A 23503-nucleotide genomic window follows, 5' to 3' on the forward strand; every position below is an offset into this window, starting at 1 on the left:
AAACACAATCTTTTTTCTCTAACAAGAGAATGAGTTTTAGTTAGTGATAGTTTTCATGCATTCGTATTTATTTACGTCACGTTTCCTTTCAAATATTTATTTTTAAATGTTTCCCACTTAGATTTGTTGTACATTTTTGGCATTTCGTTTTTTCTCTTCTTTAAATAAAGTTAAATGGCAACATCTATGAGGTAGATATATGACAATGATTCAAATCTTTTGAAGAATAATCAATTTTCATTCCTTGCACTTCAAAATATAAATGTTGTGGCAAATACATGAAAAATGTTCAATTCTCGGTACTGTTTCAATTTGCGATTCCGTGACGTTAGAATAAAACAAATAAAACACACTGACTTCGTTTCGAAAACTTCTTAATAGCAATATAAAGGATACATTGACACACTTGTATTTGTAGTACAATACTGATATAACAAATACAAAGCCTTAATACCATAACCTTTGCTGTGTTACGTCCGTATAATTACTGAACTTGTTTATCCAATGCGTGGAAGACAGCAAGCAAAAAATAAGTCTGATACCGCGTAGTATTTATGTGAGTTTCGCCTGTTTCACTGTTGTTATCGCCTTGCGGGAAATAGACTTTGTTTTGCTGGACCTCGGCGTTGATTACGTTCAGATACATGTACGACAACATTTAATTTTTGTAATTAAAAGAATAGTTTACGTTTTAACAGAGTGTAATTTACAGGATGTGTATTGATTTGGATAAATGTTTTTTTGCTCCGTAAATTCTTTGGTACCGGGGAAGCAATTTTCAATGTACTTTTCTCACTTTCGCGAGAATAGGACAAGATGAACAGTCCTGCATCTTGGTTTGTAACTTACTGTGTGTAGTTCCTTCTTATGATATGTAGTTGAAAACTGAAACTTGACTTTCATAAAATCAAGTTGTTTTACAATTGAATATATACTAAGACTTTATTTCCCCGCTGTTTCTCCTCTTGTCTCTATGGATACTGCTTCATGTTTTCGGACCCTTACAGTATAAAAGAAACACATATGAGAAGGGAGAGAACTCTGTCATGTTTCTGATTTTAATTCCCAAACTCTTGTTTTAGTCTTTAAAGCGCTACTACGCTTGGTCGGCTGCGGCACCTGAGATTACCATCTTTGCATTCATTGTGACTTTTATCCTGAAAAAAATTATTCGCTCCATTTCATATGGAAAATAAAGGAATAAATATATTTTAAAAAAAAACAAGTTCGGAAAAGTTGTGTATGCAACGATATGATTATCATACATAACATATTCAAAAATATATTAGGCATAAAACAGAAGATATCATTACCTCCCTTTGAACAGTTGTAGAGCGACACGTCATCAATAGCTACGTCATGTGCCCAGTTAGTTGTCCTGGTAGCCTGTATTACAATCTCCAGAAACAAAGCAAACATAAAACTTAAAAATATATTTATGAAAAAAAATAAACAAAAACAAAAAAGGAAATATCAAAGAATTCTTGCAAAATATATGAGAATAACGAGACCAGATTCTCAGAAAAGGAAAATGTCATCAATGATGTAAATCTATGTCAAGTTTGATATAGTACATACTTAATTCTTTTATACATAACGGTGGGCAAATACAGGTATCACCTAAACAGATGTACAAATGCGTGTGATTTTCTTTCTTCAAATAGTCAAATTCTAACCATCTTGCGATTAAAAAACAAAGTAGACATACATACGTGATTTAGTTGTGTTATTTTAAACTTAACGAAAACCTACAATCATTACTTGTTAACACGAAACAATTTAAATTGTTTTTTTTTTTTTGTTTTTTTTTTTTTTTTTTTTTTTTTTTTTTTTTTTTAAATATCAACTATATTTCATATATAAATAAAATACAGTCAGGGGGAATAACTCGCATTGACAGTACCTGCATTAATTCATAATCCTCTCGTAACACGACAAGTCCTCGTACCCATTGATCGCCATGACTACCCGTTGTATTGAACATAAGATTCTCAACCGACCGCTGATCTCTTACATACACAAACAAGGAACTGAAATCTGGAAAATCGATGAGAGATAATAAAATTTCCCTCTGACTGAAATATTGATTTTTGTAGGGTTTTTCCCCCCTAGGACATTACATCATACACTTTAAATCAAAACTCAATCAATTTATACAATACACACCAATCAAATTTCTCTATCCTTACGGCGTCTAAATGCATACCTTCATGAGAATCATCCCCGAGCATATGATAGAAAAACCGGAAACACGTTCCTTCCGGAACGTCTCGGTACCAGGGGGAAAGGAGTCTGGCAACTTCATTACGTCCAAAGGGTCCCGAACTTTCCATATATACATAGTAACCTACAAAATAATGATGTTTTTATAAAGAATTATTGAACAAAAATGAAAGGGAACAAAGAGAATGAATGAGAGAGGGGAGGAGGGGTGTGTGAGGTGTATGTGGGGGTGTGTGAGGGAGGATTCGAGTAGAATGAAAGAAAAAAAGACGAACCAAATGAAGAAACAAAGAAGAACTGGAAACAGAATTTACATTTACAGCAGTGTGAACATCGTCAAGAAAATGAAAAAAAAAAGGAAATCAAACTCATTCAGATAAAGGGTTGGTCAAAATAATCATATTCGTGTATATAGAGTCAGGGGTACCATTTCCAAACTTATCGCGCTTTGTGTGCAAAACACTTTATCATAATTGCCTTGGATTGAATGCGACGGGCCTCTCGTATGCTGTTCAGTTAAGTAGCCACCAGCTAAAACAAAGAGACCGCGCCCGCAGCAGAAACAAAATGGAAAAAATAGTGTACCCGATGTCCCGTCTGGCGAATGACCAGTGCTGGGCCCGGTCAGGTTCGTAGGTGTTGTACCGTTGGTCCGAATCCAGGACAGAGAACTATTGACATCGTTTGTCCAGCCACACAAATCACGGTTTTCAAATCCACACGACCGGTCAGCTTCCCCGACTTTAAAAAAGTGAGAACTTAATTATTCACTACTGGAGCGTTAATTGATAACTTCAATATCGTATTATGCCCTAATTGATTATCTCAGTGTTTTTTAGCTTTAAGTTTAGTTTTGAGTTTTAACTTTAGTGTTGCTTATCATGTACCACTGACAGTTTGTTTTTCAATTTTAATGTAAAAATACTGTATCGCTTTAAAAAGTAGCTTGGAGAAAATCATTTTTAAACCATATTTTCAGCAATTCTAGGTTTCAAAAATATTTCATAATAAAAATGCTACATTTTAAGATTCAGTGTTGTTAAAGACAGATGAAAATTAAATACTTTATCGTTAGTTAGGGTTTTCCACCAAAAGGTGTACAGAGGCCAAAACAGTTGAAAAGCCCGTCAAAATTTCTAGTTAATTTTGATAGAGAGTTGGCCATGCAACCTCTGGTGAAGATCCGAGGTACGTGCTTCGACTCTCTTGTGGCGGGTTGTGTTTCTCAGGTACCCCGGTCTTTGCTGTCATGATCGTGTCCTTTGACAAGGAAACTTAACCCTTATAGCTGTGGATGACGTGCGACGAGACTCCCGTATGCTGTTCAGTGAGGTATCTTACTGCTAATGTGTAATGTTCTGCTTTTTCAATTTTGTGAACTCACTCACTTTGAATTCTGAAGTCGATGTCAGCAACTAAATTATGTTTGTGAAATGTCAAAACAATTTACGAAAGTATTACGATAAATACTCACTAATACACGTGGGTACCTGTCCACTCCATTTCTCGCCGTCACAGGTGAGTTGACTCTGTCCCATTAGTGACATGCCCGGGGGACAAGAGAACACGAGTAGCGCCCCCTGGTATCGACGATTTATGGAAGGGTAGGGTTCGCTTTTGGATATATTTGGACATCGATTGGCTGGTAAAAAGTCATACGAAAATATTCTGAACACAATGTGATGTACATTTCATTATCAATTTCGTCATGATATGGTGTACATTTCATTATCAATTTCATCACGATGTGATTAACATTTCATTAACAATTTCATCACGATGTGGTGTACATTTCATTATCAATTTCATCACGATGTGGTGTACATTTCATTATCAATTTCATTACGATGTGGTGTACATTTCGGTTTGATTTTCGTTTACAAAAAGAAGAATATCATTTAGTATTATACATAATAACTATAAACATGAATGTATCGTTGAAATTCCCGATGTTAGAAAAAGACTAGAAGAAATTGCGTTTACATGGTGACGTATGAAATCAGATTATCTCTATCACAGACGTATATAACATATATATATACGTCTCTGTCTCTATATAGTCGAACCCGAACGTTATTTTCCTCGCAGTTGAAACAAATAAAACTTAAATTGTTATTAATTAAGAGGATCTCGTTTAAAATCAAGACATTGTGATCGAAAAAAAATCCACATGGAATACATAGTCTATGATGTTATTATGAAACTGGGAGAGTACGAAACGAAACGCATATTCACCTATACATAACGGTTGACTTCCGGTCCAAGCGCCGCCCACGCAAATGGCTCGTTTAGAACCATACAGGATGAAGGGGATGTCACAGTAGAATCGAGCATACCTTCTAGTGTACTTAATGTGCATGCCTGTTGTTAGCAGAAATGATTGACATTTGCCTTCCGTAACTGAAAAAAGAATTATTTATCAAAAAAAATCTTTACTTATTTTCTGTAGGTAAATTAATATGCGGAGATACTTGAGAGCTAGATGAACGACTGGAGGTCAGCGGGTGAAAGATCAGAAACTATTTCTTTTGTCAAATGACTATGTTATTTGATGACAAGTAGTCAAGACATGAAAGAAATAATCTAATTTAGTCACTCCATAAAACGCACGTGTGTCAAACAAGAGGGACATGTATTCCTATCTCTTTGTTTTTGAATGGTGTAGTAACAAAACGGATTTATGCTTTTACACAAAAGAATTCGTGATTGTATAGATATTTGGCGGTTCCTTAACTATAGTGAAATATGGTGGCAACCAGTTATCCATGTCCCGAAACAATCGTATGACATTAGAATGTATCAGAGTTACTTCCCTTCGGTCTACGGTAGAAAGTTTGAGGAAAGTGCATTTTACAATTAAAATCGAATGAATAAATCAAAGATGAAATTTAAATTGTATGTGATTGAGAATTGGATCATCATACCCAAATATACATGATTATTGTCATGATATTGGCGATAATGTGAGGATATATGAATTTCGCGCACCATGCATGAACAACTCGTGAACAGGTCTGTGCGTAATAAGCTTTGAACCAGCAAGCAGTTTTATGCATTTAAAGTTGAAAACTCATCGATAATCAGGCATTTACAGAAATCACCATAAGGTATGTTATCGGTATAATAACATAAATGATTGAAACTATTTTCGTTTTCAGTGCTCAGTACAGACGCCGACGTTTTACATTAATGTCCTCATAAATACTAGCAACGTCTACCAATTCACTCATACTAATAACAAGGTTTGGAACTCAGTCAGTCTGGCGAAACGATTCAACTTCGGCAAACTCATTATGGTCGATAAACCGTTTGAGATATCTAGCTAGGAGTGGTTTGAATCGACAGATATTTTTTCCCCTTTAATGTAGTAGATGATTCACCATATATCATGTCAGATTACAGTGTAGTTGGACAGTCATCTGACAGCGTACCCTATCAGCTGTATATATATTGTGTGAATCCTAGATTATAAAACACCCCCAGTGTAAAATCTAGTTGTGATACAAACCTTCATTTTAAATAACACTTGTTAAACACTTGTCACTCACACAAAGTTACGCAATGCCATTTATACATCCGGGTATGACACATATTACATACACAATATGTAGTTTGTTAAACGTTATAATAGAAAATTTTATTTGAATATCTCCAGTGGTAGTGGTTCTAATCAATTTTTTGTTTTTTGTTTTTGTTTTTGTTTTTGTTACAAGTTCCTGTACCTGCTTTTAAGTGTATTACATTATAGTAAGATTTTACATGGTGTCCACCATAACAAGCCTTATATCAACATCTGATTACCTTATTTTTCAAACAAAGCAATTAATAATCAAATTACCAGAATCAGTATGGAGTGCCAATTGAGTGTCATTGACAACGCGAACAGCAACAACTACTAGAGCGAATGATTAAACTGACGTTTTCCACTACTTTTTGCAAATATATGTATCATAAAACATGTCTCGATGTCCTAAATGTTTCTTCATATTTGAACAACTTTTATATAAAATAACATGTAGTGCAAAACCGTACACTCTTGCGCAACTTTACGGATAAATAGAAACTTTAAGGTTGGTCGGTCTCATCTGGAGATTTTGAAGGTCCTGAATGGAAATAAGTATTTCAAAGTGGCTTTAGGAATAATTGGAATGTACAGCACTTTTATACGTTTTACTTACAGCTGAAATGGAAACGGGGGCGTTTCTGGATAAAGACACACGAAACCTGTTGGTAGCATTGAGAATAATTGAAATTTATTCCACAGTGCGTTTAATGATTATCGAGATTTAACATTGAAAAGTACACTTCGGATCTGAGTGAAACTTAATCGTACCTTTAGTCACGTCTGCTGTGGTAACATTTCCGGTTTGACCTCTATAATAGAAAGCTAACCCATCGTTCATCGATCTGACTCCTCCGGTATCTGTAAAATACATCAATATAATTCTATACCACGTAGTCCTAGACCATTCAATTCTTAATAGGTCGCGATTTTCGCACTTTAAAATTGTGTGTCATTTTATCAAAATGTTGGATGCAGTCTGTAAGTATTAAAAGTGGAGTGTGTGACTAAATTCCACAGCAATAAGTTGACACCATCCCAATTCAGCGATAAAGGTAACAGTTCCGATCTGTTTCTTGGCTTATCTATATATTTTTATTATCTGTTTATTTTTTTTAAAACAAAACACCGTGTATATGTAGATAACTTTTCTCAGTATATGAACGAGTAACTCGGGAAAAGACTGCATCAGAATTATAGTGGGCAGCCGGACGGAAGTGCATTAACGACTACAACAGAATGACGGAGGTCACATAATAGAACAGATTTGGGAAGAAACTTTTCAGCTACAGCCTATTAAGGCCATTGTGAAAATTTTGCTTTATCCAATATCACAACACAACGTTAGAAATAATGAAATATATTCCATTCCTTATTTCGATTGTCCAATTCTTATGAATCTTTCATTTCATCTTCTGTCAAATTATGGAATGATTTAACAATCAATGCCAAAAAGTAGTCATCAATTAACTGTTTTAAAATCTAAAATCCAAATATAATCCTGATTGCGCTGGAAAGAGAAAATTAAATGTTTTACATACAAGGTTGCGAAATGCTTCCAGCAGCTTGAGATATAATTTGTTCAGAGTATATATTATTAATGATCCAGCGTGTAAATGTGGTTATGAATGTGAAAATTGTGTGCATTATTTTCTTATTGTATGTTAAATATGAGACAGTGTGAAATTTTATATCATAACATTTTTCGTTCGTGTAACGTCACAAATAATGTGCTTCTCTGTGGTTCTCAAAACCTGTCCGATGTGCAAAATGCTTATATTTTTTTCCAGTCCATTCATACTTTTATTGAAATCAGTAATCGGTTTTCAGTTCATCTGTAAATATCTTCACTTCAGGAGTACACGTCTCTCTCCTTCTCTTCCTAGTGGTTTCCTGACTTTCTGTTTTCATTTCTTCCTTTCTAAGATGTATACATGTAGCAAATCAAATTTGATGAAAGTGTACACAGTTGTAGGTATGTTATATCTATGTGAAATGTATTTTTTGTGAGAAAGTTTCTTAGTTGTGATAACCTATGCATAATCCCATTTGTTATATTGAACAAATGAAATATGCTTAAGGCATTTCATTCAAAATCCCAATACTTACAACCTTTAAACCTTTACTTATAAAACCATTGTAAAAACGAAAGTTATTTCATGTCAATTAAATTTACCTGGAGTTTTCATTTAAAACTGCATGTTATCGGATCCTTGTTACTGAGGGAATATGTTTTAACTTATGTATAATATTTTTATCAAAAATGGAAAATGGCATATTATAAAATTATCTAGAGAATTCGACAGTTCGCTAGCCACCAATAGGCTAATTAGTTGTAGGTGAAAACAGGTGAAAATCATACTCTACACGTCATTATTTCGGTATTGGACCGGTCGATTTTGATGCGGTTTTCAATTTTTTTGAATTTGCATCATAAATAATGATAATATATTAATTTATATTTTCATTCGGGGTACACCTTTAAAAAGAATGTAAAATACATATTCAAATTCTGCACTGGATCGAACACGTGCTTCTAAGGTCACATTGAAGTTTGACATTTTCATATTGTAAAACTTTACAGAGTTTGATATAAGTTAGAAAATGTGTGCTCTATCCCTTATGTATATATGCTTGATACAAATAAAATGTGTTTCAGTCAAATGTAATGAACAATACTATAAGTATATACATACATTCCGGGGCGGTGATGGTGAATGTAACAGCCACTGCGATCAAGGCCCATGTTCTCTCCATGTCTCTTTTCCGTGACAGTCTGCAAACTCCACACAACTGTATGTTGTAACCACTAAGACTTTGTTTCCTTCGACACAATATTTTCAATTTCTGTATCAAAGAAGTTACTGTTTTCTTAAACAAAATAAATTACAAATATTGTTGATAAAAAACAAAAAACATAATCTGAGCCTAGGATCGTATTTGTTTCCTTAACCTGGTGTGCAGGATATGTACACTTTAAAGTATGACTTCACCAAGGACTCACGTGACCCCCATCAACAGGACGAAAACAAGCTTGATAGCCTCAAACTGAGAATGAAATCATAGGGTCATGCGCATTTATTACAGAATAGCTTTCATAGCAACCGTTTAAACATACTTTGCAAGAAGCATTTGGTTATTCAATGCATTTGCTGGATTTTGTAACATTTCGTAAAGGGCTGGATGGGCGGATATCAACTGGTTGAATATTTGTAACATTTCAAATTATTCTTTTAAAGATTGATGCACGTTATCGTCGAGACACTAAGAATTATTTCAAACAAACAAAAACAAAACTTTCAATAGCTTCAAAGTTTCAAAATGTATTCATCTTGATGAGAATACACAAACTCAAAAGCAAAACTAGAAAAAAAACTCTCTCTGTTGCTTACCCAGAGACGTATATAAAACATAATGTGTAACTTTCCATCACCATTTACAATTATATTCACATGCTTTTATCAATGACAGGTGTCAAATGGCAAATTACGAATTAATTGCTCATATGTAGGAATATAAAGAGCACGGTGCCGTTGCCATGGTAATTTACGCGCCCTCGTTTTTGCCAGAACGGCGCCCAAGCGGACTCTCAGTAGGTGTTTGATAGGTTACGTAAGGAAATGGTCAAGGTCCTTGTCACATGTTGTTCCGATTATCCGATATTCTGCCATAGGTCAACAGTTACATCTCATATCGAAATTAACACACTCCTGGAGTTGATTAATCCTGAACCCTACTTCGCATAAAATTTCCCGACAAGAGCGCCAAAAATAGTGGACGTAATACCCGTTAAATAAATAAATAAATAAATAAATAACGCCAAAATTAAACAGGTCCGATTTGTGTTGACATTTCTGATATGATTTCACTACCTGCAAATTTCAGTACAGTTGGATCTACATGCGAGTTGATTTCTCACGAGCCATCATTTGCTGAGTACCGACGACTTCGTCGACATTTGTGCATAATTAATTAGGAAGAAATGTTCTTCATTTTGTCAGGCCAGATGGTTCCAGAGTGATAACTTCGATAAATGTGAATGAATGACGATCAAATTTGGATTGAAGTATTATCTTTCTATCCTACAACCTGAACTCCATTACCGACGCTATTTATTTATGTAACGGGTGTTACGTCCACTATTACGGCCTTTCGGCCTGGTGGACTTTCGGCGGACGAGTCTACCGACATCGTTCGTTGACGTTCATGAATAATTAATTAGGTACTTCATTTTCTGATTGGCCGATTGCTTTCTGTCTATAACCTGGCTAATTGTACAAATTTAAATAATTTCGATCAAATTTTGTTTCCCGGCGTATCGTCCAATCCCTTAGCATGCGCAAAGTGTTTTAGCCAATATTTGGGGAGTCGGGGCTGGGGATTGGGAGGGGGGTGTGGCGGAAGAAAGTGCATGAATGTTGTGTTGACATGGGGCAATTCATATTGACGATATATCTTGGAAAAAAGGTTTTGAATGGATACACAAGGATTTAAAAAAATGTTTTAACGGACTGCAGCAAGACAAACACTTTTCAAACAAACAATTGTTTTGTTTCAAAATATTACAGTTAAAATACTTTTCAGCACAGTCTCACAATATGCTTGGTGTTCGGAACATGTGTGCCACAAAAACATTTTCTTTTCTTTAAAGGTGCATTTTCTAATAATTTATTTTTTGCTGATTTGAATTGTTTTCCAATTTATCTGAAAGGCAGATGTTCAAGAATGCGAACTTAGAATTTATTGTACATCTCTGTTTAAATAGATAGATATGTGGACATTAATGTATGGTAATACCCATTTGAAGGCCAGCGAAAATCAAATTTGACATCAATTTATGTCACTGAGGCAAATATAATGATAGAGATTAAACTTTCTTATGTTTTTCTATCGGGAATTTATCAAGAGGGCTTGATTTCGTAAATCACAAAATGTCTGCAGTCTGAGACCAATTTTATAGAAAAAAGAAAGAGATAAATAAAAAACCCCAAGCAATTAATCAGCACTACCCAACCCTTTGTCAACATGAATTGCTCCCCAACATATAGTAAACATTGGGTTTGCAGTCCATTTTTATCCTTGATCTTTAAATTACAGCGTACATGCTATGTTTATGTACACAAGAGACGGTTATGTTTTCTAAACGTCGCTGTTTATGTGAGACTGCGCGCTAAAAGAAGGGAAAATATGTCTTTAGTACACAAATGCCGAACACTAAGGCGTTTTGCGAGAAAGATATATTCGCATTGAACTTTTCAGGAAAAGAATGTATTATTATGAAACGAAATAACCGGGTGATAGAAGTGTTTGTCTTGCCGCAGTCCGTGCATATATCAAATATTTCAAAACCCTCGTGTATCTATTCGAATAATTTTATCTCCCATCCCACAATATGATAATATTTCATTACAAAGGCATTACAACACTCATGAAATATTTGGATAGAACCAAATAAAAGTAACTGAATCCCATGGACTTGTGTGTTTTTTTTTTCTTTTTTTTTTTCTCGTCTCTATGACTATTTCAAGGCGTTGTCTCTCCAACGAACGTCAGTGTTCTACCGACGCTTGATCTTGTACAATTGTTAAGCTTTACCACGTGACATTCACAATTTGCTGTACAGCACGTTGTGTATAAAGCCTACTTAAAACACCCTGGTATATCATAATGCACATTTGTGATATATTTAGTAGGGTGAGGAAATTTCATTGTATGCTGACGACTGAATGTCATCCTCTCCTAAGCAATGGACTTTGAGTTAAACTTTATTCGGGACAATACCCTCAACTAACTTAATGGGGACATGGTAGATATAGATATCTTACTGACAAACAAACATTTGTCATGTGAAAAAAAAAACATTTAGAACTTTAGTATCGATTTTGACTACCAAAATTGCAAGATGATAATCTTTTAAATTTGAAATAATGAATGTGTAGATAATATCCTGGCAATCTACATAACAAAACTATTCTGTTTGAATCATTTCTTGTAAAAACATTTTTTTTATTTTCTTTTTTTTTGTTAATAGTTCGTTTTATTCAACACAAACAACAGGAATACAGGCAATCACACAACATGTAGATCACGGGACAATTCACGCTCACTCATATATATAGATATATCAATGTGACTTCTGGGTTCATAGTAGACAGCCGTATCTTAATAGTTCGTTGTGCGTAACTCAGGAGGGTTTCTGAAGATGAAATTTCTTCGCTTGGACTGCAGCGAAAAGTGCTGGGATGGAGAGAAATATCTGGCTCAAGTTTCTTCAACCAATATTTTCACAGCAATAGTGACCTGCCTGTCTTTGTTTCCAATTTGATATAAATTGTACCATTCTTAAATTTACAGACTTGTCCTTTGTTCTGCACAATTCTGTTAACGTCTGTTTGATTTGAAGTCTCAACTTCCATTTTAGCGTTTAGAATGATATCACTGGCCGGAAGTGTATACTTTTAAATTTTGCTAAATTTCGGCGAGCTACAAGGCTGTGTTTTTCATTGCTTGTTGTTACGAGAGCCGTGTAGTGACATGATTCATAGAATGGTATGGAATACTTACAACCAATGTGGCAAAGAAGGGAGATAACTCACATATACAAAAATCACTGAACTAAACTTATGCTGCAAAAACACTATCGTACTACACATGTCTTATATTCATCTAATAAGGAAAACAAGTTTAATATACGTAAACTGTGATTGTGTTTTTCATTCTTTCTTTTCTTACTACTCTTTTTCTTTCTTTCTTTCTTTCTTTCTTTCTTTCTTTCTTTCTTTCTTCAAGTTCTTTCTTTCTTTCAATTTTTTCTTCCTTTCTTCCTCCCATATAAGGATAAAGTCTTCTCTTCCACAACGTTGAGGAGGAGGATCGATTTTTAAGTCATAAGCTATAATGTAGGAATCCGAAAATCTCTAAACAAAGGTGTTTGTGAAGTCTTAACGTTTACTTTTTTCATATTTCTAATCAGTAATATTACGGAGATACAAGGAGATTGCTTTGGGTGTCAGGAGTAGAACATCCTGTTTCAGTTTGAATTAAAAGATCGATATCTTGAAACGTAATGAAAAGTTTGACGTTCTAAACACAAGTACAGAAAAAATACCTCTAATTAAAATTACAATGTAAATTGTAACAATGAGCCAGTTGAAACTTTATCATTTTCCCTGACACATTTCTCTGTACAGCCAATACTATAACAGTTTTCAAAGTCTGGTCATGTCTACACTATAGCATACTTAGTAATCATTACAACTTAATCATGTATATCAACCTCGGGTTGTATGTACATATACCTAGTACTTTCGGTATATGACTAACCACCATAATTACATTAGCCGAGGAATCTTTCAGGGTTGTTTTCAGGAGCGAGAACCCTTGCATTTCTGAAGTGTGAAAACAAAGTCTAGTATATGTATCGTTTGCATGATATACCAACAGGGAATCTGAATGTCAAAGTCTGCGATGTAGGTTTTTATAAAGTCAAAACGAGGCTTACTAGAAATCTAGTAATCGATTTCGATTGTTCAACACAACGCACTTTTTGCCATTTCTAATGAAGTACATTTCTCTCAAGTTGAATTTAATATGTTGCATTGTTGCTTGGAAGCTGTTCGGCAGTAAACAAACAGTTCAGTTGATGTAACTTTAGCACAGACCTATCGTTTTCATGGCGAAAGTCAGAAAACAAAAGTAAAAAAAACTCTTGAACTACGGATTGACCGTACGAAAGACGAAGAATATAGACTTGTTATAAGCCTACACTACTTGTTTTATAAACTACAGTATCAGACCTTCGGTCGACTTTTTTCTATAAGTTGCTGTATGCATAGTTTCAAAATCATCGTCTTTGTAATGTTTTGTTTGCTTTTTCATTCGGTGGACGATAAATGCGACGATTAAAGCACCGATGACGAAAACAGCTATTCCAGCGGCAAGAGATACCACGAACGAAACGGAATGGATGACGCCCTCGTTTTGAAATACATAATTTCTGTTGCCTGATTTTGGCGTGTATTTGTGCGTTTGTGAATCATTAGATGTTGTATTTTGTTCCGGTTTGATCAAACTTTTCCCAATATCGACTTCCTCGTTCGTAGTTGGAGTGAAAATTGTGCTATGCTCGGTAGATTCAGTGTTGGGTTGGGTAGTTATCAAATCAACATTTTCTGTAACATTAAATGATGACGAAAAAGGTGTTGATAAGGTAGTGACGTCATTTCTAGTACTGAAAAGGGACGAAGTTCTTGATGAAGTAATGGGGTTTACACTTGACGACATTATGCTTAACAATGCAGATGAAACAGATACTGATTGAGATTGTACACTGGTGACGTCATATCCGGTTCTGGTTGTCATCTCTTCAGCAGATGTTGTCTCGTCAACTGTGGCTAGTTCTGTTGTTTCTATTTCCGTTGCTTGTGACGTAATTTCCGTCGATGGTGATTTGGTGGTTGTTACCATACCTTAAAAAATTATTAATTCAATAACGTAAACTTTCGTATTACAACACCACATTTATTTGTCGGTTTGAAATAATCTAATTTTGTTGTAAGCAAATTCGGAACTTGTAAATAACATTTTTTCATAGTATACATAAAAAATTACATTGTATGACGTGCTTACGGTAAAATTTAAAGCAACACGTGAGTTTGAAACAACTTACATATGAAGGGGATATTACAAGGAATGTTATCAAAATTGGGTTACCTCCCCTTATAACAAAATGAAAATTGAATGTGATAAATGTATGCAAAAAAACTGTTTTAAGTTCCTGCACATCTAAAAAGCCGACAAGATCAAAGCCAGCTGAACATGAAAAAGTATACTCAAAGAAAGAAGATTTGCGCATGCATTTAATTTTCCTGTCTCAACAATCGTACACATCACATGACAAATGAACAAAATAACTGAATTCGAACCCAAACTGAATGACTCAAACCATATTTGAACTAAACGAAGACATGCTGAGAAAGGACGCTGAGAATCAGACCATGTTTTCCGGAAGGGTAGACATATAAGACATTAATTAGCAAGATGATTTTCATGTCCTTTCTACTAGCTCGAAAATGTTCATTCGTCAAAGTCATATATGGCTTGCTTATTTTCACAGTCTAATACAGATCTGATCTATTAGGTTAAACATGTTTTATTGCCAATACGCAAATCGAGTATCAGTTACATAGATATCATTAACGTCCGTAGATCACTAATTTTGTTCTATGTACCTTGTTAGAAGGAACCAAGTGAAATGAGTGATCTGATTGAAATAAGAGCGTTTTTCATTTTTTTAAAAATATGGATTTTTCTTTTCCGTGTGTAAATCCCGCTACATGTGTATCAGTCATTAGGAATTGACAAATGAAAGCGTGCACATTTTTGATTGCAATTAGTCTATAAACAAAACAAAACAAAAAAACAAAAAAAACAACAACAAAAAAAGTGTCATTATATTTTTGACTATAACTAGGGAAAACAGTAAGTTTATTATAATTTGTTACCTTGACAATTGTATAGACTGATGTCATCCACCGCTATGTCGCTGATGTAGCTCCTCTGTCGTGTCGCCGTTAACACAATCTAAAAAAAAACCACACAAAAACACAGTAATTCTTTGCAAATACAACATTGAACTCAGCAATTGTATCGCCGTTTACAGCTGAATCAATACCAAAATATGGCAACTAAAATGTTACAGTCGTCTAATGATTTCCGCGTTACATATATATGTGTTGTGTGCGTGCATATGTGCGTGCATATGTGTGTGTGTGTGAGGGGGGGTGGTGTTATGGAAATATTCGATTTTTCCGATGTACACAAATACAAAAACAGAATGTGCTCAGTCTTAGGAGAACAAATACTGTCGTGATGTCATCAATTTTTCTAAGTTATATTAGATATGTTTTCTTAATCTAATGTGAATGACACCCGTACTTAGTGTCCTTAGATCATACCACATATCGACCGGGTGCAATTTTCGCTAACTAATTAAAAATTCAATAAACGGATTTTAAAAAAGCCTATTGGAACCATACATATAGATTAACATCATGCACAGTAAAGAACGGAAATAAATTGATAAATAACACGGACTAAAACAAAGCTTTACAAACTACACCAAAACCTCAAGAGTGAATCGAAATTCAGCAGGCGGACTTAGCACGTTCGATATTTTAATGGTGATTAGGAATATAGGGACAAAGAGAACACTACCTTTGAGAGCTTTGTTCATGTGACCACCCAAGTTTGCCAGGAAAATTACACTTGGTTTCGTTTTGAAGACGTGTTGAAATCCTGCTTTTATATTCTATATATACACCAGGAAAAAATCTTAGACGCGGTGTTTCAAACAATTCATTTCAAAATACGCCACTTTAAGAATACTAACGGAATCAAATTGTGACAATCAAATTCGGTTTCCACGCTCGTTCAACTAATTGTTTTTAACTATGTTTAAATGATATCATTGTGTATCATGAGAAAGGTAGCGTATATTGAACGTATATAAAACAGATTCACTACACCAGAACCCATTAGCTTCAAAATCTCCCCTTATTTCAGCTTTTCCTTTTAATTTTTTTGCGAAAATATTGCTTCGTAGCTGGTATTTAAAATGTGAATACCTTTCGATAGGTTGCTTTTATAAGTTGCATTGAATTTTAAGTGAATCAGCACCGTGTATGCTAATGACGCTACACCCACATAGACGATCCCATGAGACCAATATGAGAAAAATACTTAAGGGAGGACGGTGGGTGAGAGTCTGTCTCAAAAGGGGGCATTTCAAACGTCACTATGTCAAAATTGTACAACATATTTAGATAAGTTATTTGAATATGCAAATTGGATTTTACTCTATATTTCCGGTCGTCGCTCGATAAAAGACTACAGATTATAAAAAAGAAGTAATACACAAGGACAAGGAAGCTTAGTTTTTAATTTGCGAGTGAAAAGAACCGTAGATGTATGTATTACCTTTTCTTTTTCTATTAACCTTTTTTTAAAATTATTATTGAATCGTAGTAAAATGTTAAAATGAACTTTTTTATATTTCATATAACTACACGTGACCCGCTACTAACAGATAATTAAGTCCAGGATGAGCTTTTGTAACGATTATACATAATTCATGGAAAATGTAAACGCACACTGAAAGCGTCATCTTACACTGTGTGTGTGTGTGTGTGTGTGTGTGTGTGTGTGTGCGTGCGTGCGTGCGTGTGTGTGTGTGTGTGTGTGTGTGTGTGTGTGTGTGTGTGTGTGTGTGTGTGTGTGTGTGTGTGTGTGTGTGTGTGTGTGTGTGTGTGTGTGTGTGTGTGTGTGTGTGTGTGTGTGTGTGTGTGTGTGTGTGTGTGTGTGTGTGTGTGTGTGTGTGTGTGTGTGTGTGTGTGTGTGTGTGTGTGTGTGTGTGTGTGTGTGTGTGTGTGTGTGTGTGTGTGTGTGAGGGTTTGTGAGGGTGTGTGTGTGGTGGCGTGTATGTGTTTTTTTTTTTTTTGTAATTTTGTAAATAATTCAACGATACGAAACAAAACTCCTACACAATACATATACTACTTCAGAGACGATATCATTAAGAAATCAATATTATATATATATTAGAATAATACACAAAAATATCCCATTTGAGCAAAAAAAACCATTAAATTTTTTATAGCAATCCTCATTTTAGCTTCCATCCCTAGATACACAGAGAATTATGGCCACATATACTGATATTATCCCTTCAACTGAACAATTGGGTCGTTAAACTCACTCTGAAAGGCGCGTTCGTTTTGTAGACGAACACCCGCCCCACGTTCCAATCAGGCCCTTGATTCTCCTTTACAGTGAACAGGACATGGTCCTCAGCAGCTTGTAATTCATCAAACAGCCGGATACTTACAGTCAGTGAGCCCACATCTGATCAAATATTTTCAAATAAGAGTACATTTTCATTTAATTTCTTAGAATTAAGTCCCCGCCCCCGAACCACCCTAAAAAAAAAAAAAAAAAAAACCGAAAAGACGCCAAATTGTAAAGTTAGGATAAAGTCATTTACCCCGGTTAAACGGTTTTTAGTCTTTTCGCTTTGTTGTGTAAGTTGCTTTTGCGTTATTTCGATTTTTTCGAGTCTTTTCAAAGGCAACAGATTAGCGAAAAGACATAATGACATATATCAGTCGCAATGACATTCACTTCATCCTGTGATGAAAATGTTCCCCTCTATTTAAGAAATAATTTTAATTTTTTTGTTGTTTACTGGTGTGTAAACTGCATTTTTTAAACAGATATTTTCAATGACGCGCGTAAGATTTACCGAAGTGTAAACGTCAATTTCGTTGGTAGGTCTATATAGAGGATACACACCGGAAATGTAAATATTAGGATCCCGCGTGATCAATATTTATATATCACTTCCTGAATAACAAACACCTTAATAACATAATCAAAGTTGTTGGATTGGATGAAATCAAATTTGAAACGTTACAAACTGAACATCGATTCGAATAAATGTTTGTATATTAAGTGCAATAATCTTACGGTTTTCACCATCCGGGCCTTTCATGTGATACCAGAACCGGAAGCACCTTCCACTTTTGGATGCTGGGTACACAGGCGAGAGGAGGCGAGCTACATCCCCTTCAATCCTCGGGGCGGAACTCTCTATATAGATGTAGTGACCTACGATATGATCTGTAAATTAAAGATGTGTCATACTCCCACGGGAACTCTCTTTTGTGCGGATATGATCAATTATGTAGAAATCATTTTCATCAGGCAATTTTTAAATTTCACTTTTGCAAGATGTATACGTATATTTTAGATAAGATACACACTCATACACCTCCATATACACACAGAGAGATAAATTGATATATTATCATTTCATTAATCATCATTATTAAGGCATCATCATCATCATCATCATCATCATCATCATCATCATCATCATCATCATCATCATCATCATCATCAATAATAATAATAATAAATGCCAACATCAATATATATTTAACATCATATAATTTGGGGGGAGGTTGAGGAAGGAGGGCAAATATTAGAAATAGAAGAGAGAGAGACGGATGGTAGATGAAATAATTAGAAAACCAGTGAAACTTGTCTGATGACAAGGTCACCGGACAAAGAAAATGGCAGAACATACAATTTTCAAGAATTACTACTGACAACAAAGACTTTATTATATAGATTTTAATGACACTAGATGGGGGTTAATTCATTCTTTTTAATGATTTTGAATTGGAATTTGGCTTTGCTATGAACAAAAACAAACAAACAAAACACTTTGAAAAGTCAAATTACCGCCAAGTCTCGTCGGTCCGAGAGTATGATCGGTTTCCGGTCCCGTCCTTCCTGTAGTGGTTTCGCCACTATGCCGGGACCAATCAAAATCATCCGATTTGTCTTGTTCCCAACCACAAAATTCCCCGTCCTCAAAATCACAATTTTCAATTTCTTCTGGATCTATAGAAGCGAAATTTCTTTCAAAATTTCCATAAGCTCGAAAATTGAGATAGAATTCATATTAATTACTTAGGCATGTGTTTATAAATGTGTCTCTATTTATGATCAATGCCAACTCGTCTGAAACATATTTTACACAATTGTAAATACACCCTCGTATTGTGAAAATTTATCACTACCAGTAAGATATTTCTGTTTGATGTTTCAATGGCTATAATGGCGAATGGCCAATGAGAAGCGAACTAGCAATGGCGTGAACAGTGTAATGAATCGACATTTAGGACTTCTCGACTGTCTTGTAATCAAATGTACACAAAGGTGGAAAATAGTGTGACGAGATGGTGTGTTACAGAAGTCAATTCGGCTATGTTGTGTCCTAAACCTGGTCATTGATGTGCGCGATCTGAAGGTCTGTTGTCCTATTTGGCATTTCGCTTCTTTAGATATCAATATGAGTTACGTGATAAACAGAATCTTACACTGGTGTCCTATCTAAATTTTAAATTGACAAGAACGCGAGCACGAGATGATTTCCTATGACATCTAAGTTTACCATGAAAAAAGAAATCAGATGGAAGCTTGCGGTAACAGACTGACAACAAACTCAACTTTTTGAAAATGCAATACCCCGTTTCATGAAGAAAAGTGCATTTGATGAATTCAATTTTAAGTGTATCATTTTTATCAGAAACAATAAAGGTATGCATATGAAGGCTCAAAATGTGCGTAAGAATCAAAGACCATGGACAATACTCACTGTCACTTATTGCGAACTAAGATAGATAGTTATATACAATATTTCACTACCTTCCCAGAAAGAGTATAATGTCTTGATCAATTCAGCATAACAATTTCAACAAATTTGAAATAAAAATATTATTCTGGTACAAATAACATACTTTGACATTCAGGGGCTGGAGAACTCCATATCTTGCCATCACAATATGCCGTTGCCTTGCCAACAAGTACAAATGGGTCCAAACAAATAAACATTACAACAGCCTCGTTGTGGATAAAATCCCTATCTCTCCTCGGATTGGTCGGCAAACTTGGACATCCAGGTGCTGTGTTCGAGATAAACAATTTGGCGTTAATATATATATATATTGTTTACATGCACATGAAAATGTTTTTGATGGCTTGTTTACAATAACAAAAACATAGTTTCTGTCATTATCATTTGACTATACCACAGACACAACACTCGAAGATGTAATGAAGTAATGCGCATGCGTTGTACCTACCTTGTTTTATAAACTTGTTGATTAGAAAGATGAAAATGATTTAGAATCGTATATAGAAAATTGCGCGAATTGTTCAACATCAGATCAATTGCAGGTTTTTGTTGTGGTTTCTAAACAGTAGTTTTTTTTAGGGAAATCTACTTACTGTAAATACTAGGGAAGTGCTATCACACTGAAATGTCATAATTTGAATTATTTTTTAATTTATTATCCTAACAAAGAGCTGATAGTAAGTACCACTGGAAATAACGGATGTTTAAATTACTGGAGAATCGGTTACATGTCGATTTCCCCCTTCACTTCTTAATTCGAACTACAGAAATAGTCAATTTTGTAATTTTCAGCTGGTCACACTAATATATATGAAGAACTTTGGTGAAACAAGCGTGGACATGGTAAAAGTTTATTTTGTATGACGTGATATTGCAAATAAAACACAGCATGGGGATATCGAAAATGCATGCAGAAATTCAAATATAATCACAATTTTGTCTGATGGACAATGTAAAAAATACCCGTATATTCATTTAAAGTGGTTAGAAGAGTAAAGTGACTTTAACTTCGAGTTTCAAATCTTTATGGGCTACTTCCTAGTGGGAACACAGCCATTCTTTCCGTTCGTCTGAACCAAGTCCGCTCCATTTATCACTTTCCACATTGAGTTGGCTTTCCCTGTCACTTACTAACCTGTTGATTAATTTTCATAGTTCGGGTCTATGTGAGAATTTCAGATTATATGTCTGTTTACACAGGGTACAGTTTCTCTGTAATTAGACAGTTAACATGATCTTAATGGCAACGTAGCTATCCATAATTTCTTACCGACACAGATAGGGGGTTGGCTTTTCCAATTGGTACCCTCACATTCGGAAGTCCTCGGTCCATATCTACTATAACCACTCAAACAGAAAAACGCTACTCTGTTCCCCGGTTTTTTCCTGGTGTAACCATTTTTTATCCTTGGTAAGGGACAATTACTACTTGCACCTGTTTACAATAGAAATTACTCAATTTTAGCACAAGCATATTGAAAAAATACTACATCATTATAACACAAAAATGTAACCACATTTATATATTTCTCAAAATATTCCTCGTGGATATGTATACTTAGTATATATTATCGAGAGGACCGGAAGTGAATGATTTCATAATCTCTTGATGCTAACGTCTTGTTAATGCTTTAAATGAGACGTAAACAAATATGCTGTCAAATATTTTGCCCTACGATAAAAAAACGCCTTTTAATTAAAGCAAGTCGTTGTAAGCAAACATGTGTTGCCTCTCCATGGCCGGAAAAAACGACTTCAAACATTTGTTCCCACAAATATTCATTGTTACATATTTTGACTCGGTCTCCGCTTAAAAACTTTGTTGATGAAGCCGGAAGATATCAATACCGCGTGATTTCCAAAGTATTTAAAGTCATTTGTTTTAAGTAATCATCGATTATTACAATGTAATGTACATTAAACTAATATGTAATTACTTTTTTGCGAGATTTGAATACTAGATTTATTTTTCTGAACAGAAAGCCGACTTGGTCTAGGTAGGAGCCGCAATGGGGTTAAGATCCGGGTCACCAAGTTACGTCACGTGACCTCGGCCATTTGCAAAATTTAGTTAACAAACGAGCAGTTTAAAATAACCTTTACAGTTTTGATTTAAACATATTTTGTTGGTATCAAATATACAGGTAGGATTGGGCACAAGTTTTCTAACTTATATTATTTTATTTCCTGTAAAGTTTGACAAAATGCATATTAACAAGACAAGACGACATGTTAAAATACAATTATTATGCGAAAAGAGAGAGAGAGAGAGAGAGAGAGAGAGAGAGAGAGAGAGAGAGAGAGAGAGTTTAATACTTTTCTTGTAAATCGGTCTCTCCTACAATGAACAAACTCTACTAAAAAATACCACACACTTTTCAAAACTTGCAAACTTTTCTTTTCGCATCTCCTCGCTTATTTCACTGTCTCTTGTCATACGGGTTCTCAAAGAGTTTTCGTGTGTATCAAACAAATGATAGATTTTAGGTATATGTATCACTTAATATTTCATATATTGACAAAAACAGCTAATAATGTTAAATTCACGAATTATTCCATCATTATTAATGGCATTTGAGATGAGAGACTCCCAAAATCTTAAATTCTGCTACTATGTTTCATATTTGTGTGATTCATAACGAAATTCCGTAATTTCTAACCTGTTTTACACAATAAATATATATGCCTTAGAAATAGTTCTATGTAACATTATTATATAGCACCGATCTGCTCTCACAAACTGAACAAACAATCTTCTGACAAAAAAATAAGTATAATGATGAAATGGTATATAGTGACCATAACGGAGATTACCTTTCGTCCTCTCGTCCTCTTGACGTCATCACTACCATCGGTAACCCACAATTATAAGAGACCAAAACCCGCAAGGCAGATTTTTGTACGGCTCAAATTTTCTTTTATTTTTTTTTCTTGTCTGTGTTTTTTTCAATTTATATATATTCTCCAGACATTGCTCTTTGAAAAAACATTTATATGAACGATAAAACTAATATTTCACTAGCAGACAGCGTTGTACTAAGCACACAACACTAGAAGCCTTTGTCTATTCTTTCAGAAACAAATGACGAATACTGAAAAAAATTTTTTTTTGTATTTGAATAATTCTAACGATATGTATGATAAAATCAACTTACCAGGCAAAAACAGCGTTATTTGGAAAACACCAAGAACAAGCAGTGATACCCTCATACCTATATGTCAGCGCTGTCATCAAGATGCTATCCCGAAGTCTATATCGGTGATGATTATCTATATTCCAGTTATCGTATAATTCAACGAAGAGAGGATGTAGCGTGGAAAATCAACATACGTGACTAGGATTTAAAAATAGGAAACAACATTCCTTTTGTGAGCGGATTGTTATGAGAGGTATACAACTTCAGACTTATCACCAGAAACCGCAGAAATACTACAAATTTGGGTGCAACTATATAGAT

The 23503-nt window shown here is 34.7% G+C and overlaps 3 protein-coding genes across 4 annotated transcripts in view; 1 reads left to right on the plus strand and 2 right to left on the minus strand.

Annotated features, from left to right (window-relative positions):
* Window positions 1-8688, minus strand: part of LOC132554198 (MAM and LDL-receptor class A domain-containing protein 1-like) — a 9615-nt gene extending 927 nt beyond the window's left edge. Inside the window, exons 1-8 of the mRNA XM_060218503.1 lie at window positions 8482-8688; window positions 6557-6646; window positions 4459-4623; window positions 3698-3865; window positions 2809-2964; window positions 2207-2347; window positions 1904-2037; window positions 1314-1398 (exon numbers count right to left, since the gene is read on the minus strand). Coding sequence (XP_060074486.1) covers window positions 1314-1398; window positions 1904-2037; window positions 2207-2347; window positions 2809-2964; window positions 3698-3865; window positions 4459-4623; window positions 6557-6646; window positions 8482-8542 — 1000 coding nt within the window. The 5' untranslated portion in view covers window positions 8543-8688. The remainder of the gene's footprint in view (window positions 1-1313; window positions 1399-1903; window positions 2038-2206; window positions 2348-2808; window positions 2965-3697; window positions 3866-4458; window positions 4624-6556; window positions 6647-8481) is intronic.
* Window positions 1-23503, plus strand: part of LOC132554199 (uncharacterized) — a 46528-nt gene that overhangs the window by 15431 nt on the left and 7594 nt on the right. The window lies entirely within an intron of this gene.
* On the minus strand, window positions 11801-23451 carry LOC132554187 (MAM and LDL-receptor class A domain-containing protein 2-like). 2 transcript variants are annotated; one of them, XM_060218488.1, is made up of 8 exons: window positions 23201-23451; window positions 21316-21480; window positions 20149-20313; window positions 19088-19249; window positions 18308-18448; window positions 17541-17686; window positions 15289-15367; window positions 11801-14253 (listed from the first exon to the last, which is right to left on the minus strand). In XM_060218488.1, exons 1-8 carry the CDS (start codon window positions 23253-23255, stop codon window positions 13568-13570), a joined length of 1599 nt encoding a protein of 532 aa, XP_060074471.1. In that variant the 5' UTR covers window positions 23256-23451; the 3' UTR covers window positions 11801-13567. The 2 variants fall into 2 exon arrangements, with proteins under 2 accessions (XP_060074471.1, XP_060074470.1); XM_060218487.1 differs by having other exon boundaries at window positions 18308-18460.

This window comes from Ylistrum balloti, unplaced genomic scaffold (genome assembly GCF_031769215.1).
Source record: "Ylistrum balloti isolate Yb309-2 unplaced genomic scaffold, AGI_CSIRO_Ybal_v1 Utg370386, whole genome shotgun sequence".
In the NCBI taxonomy this organism is placed as follows: Eukaryota; Metazoa; Mollusca; class Bivalvia; order Pectinida; family Pectinidae; genus Ylistrum; species Ylistrum balloti.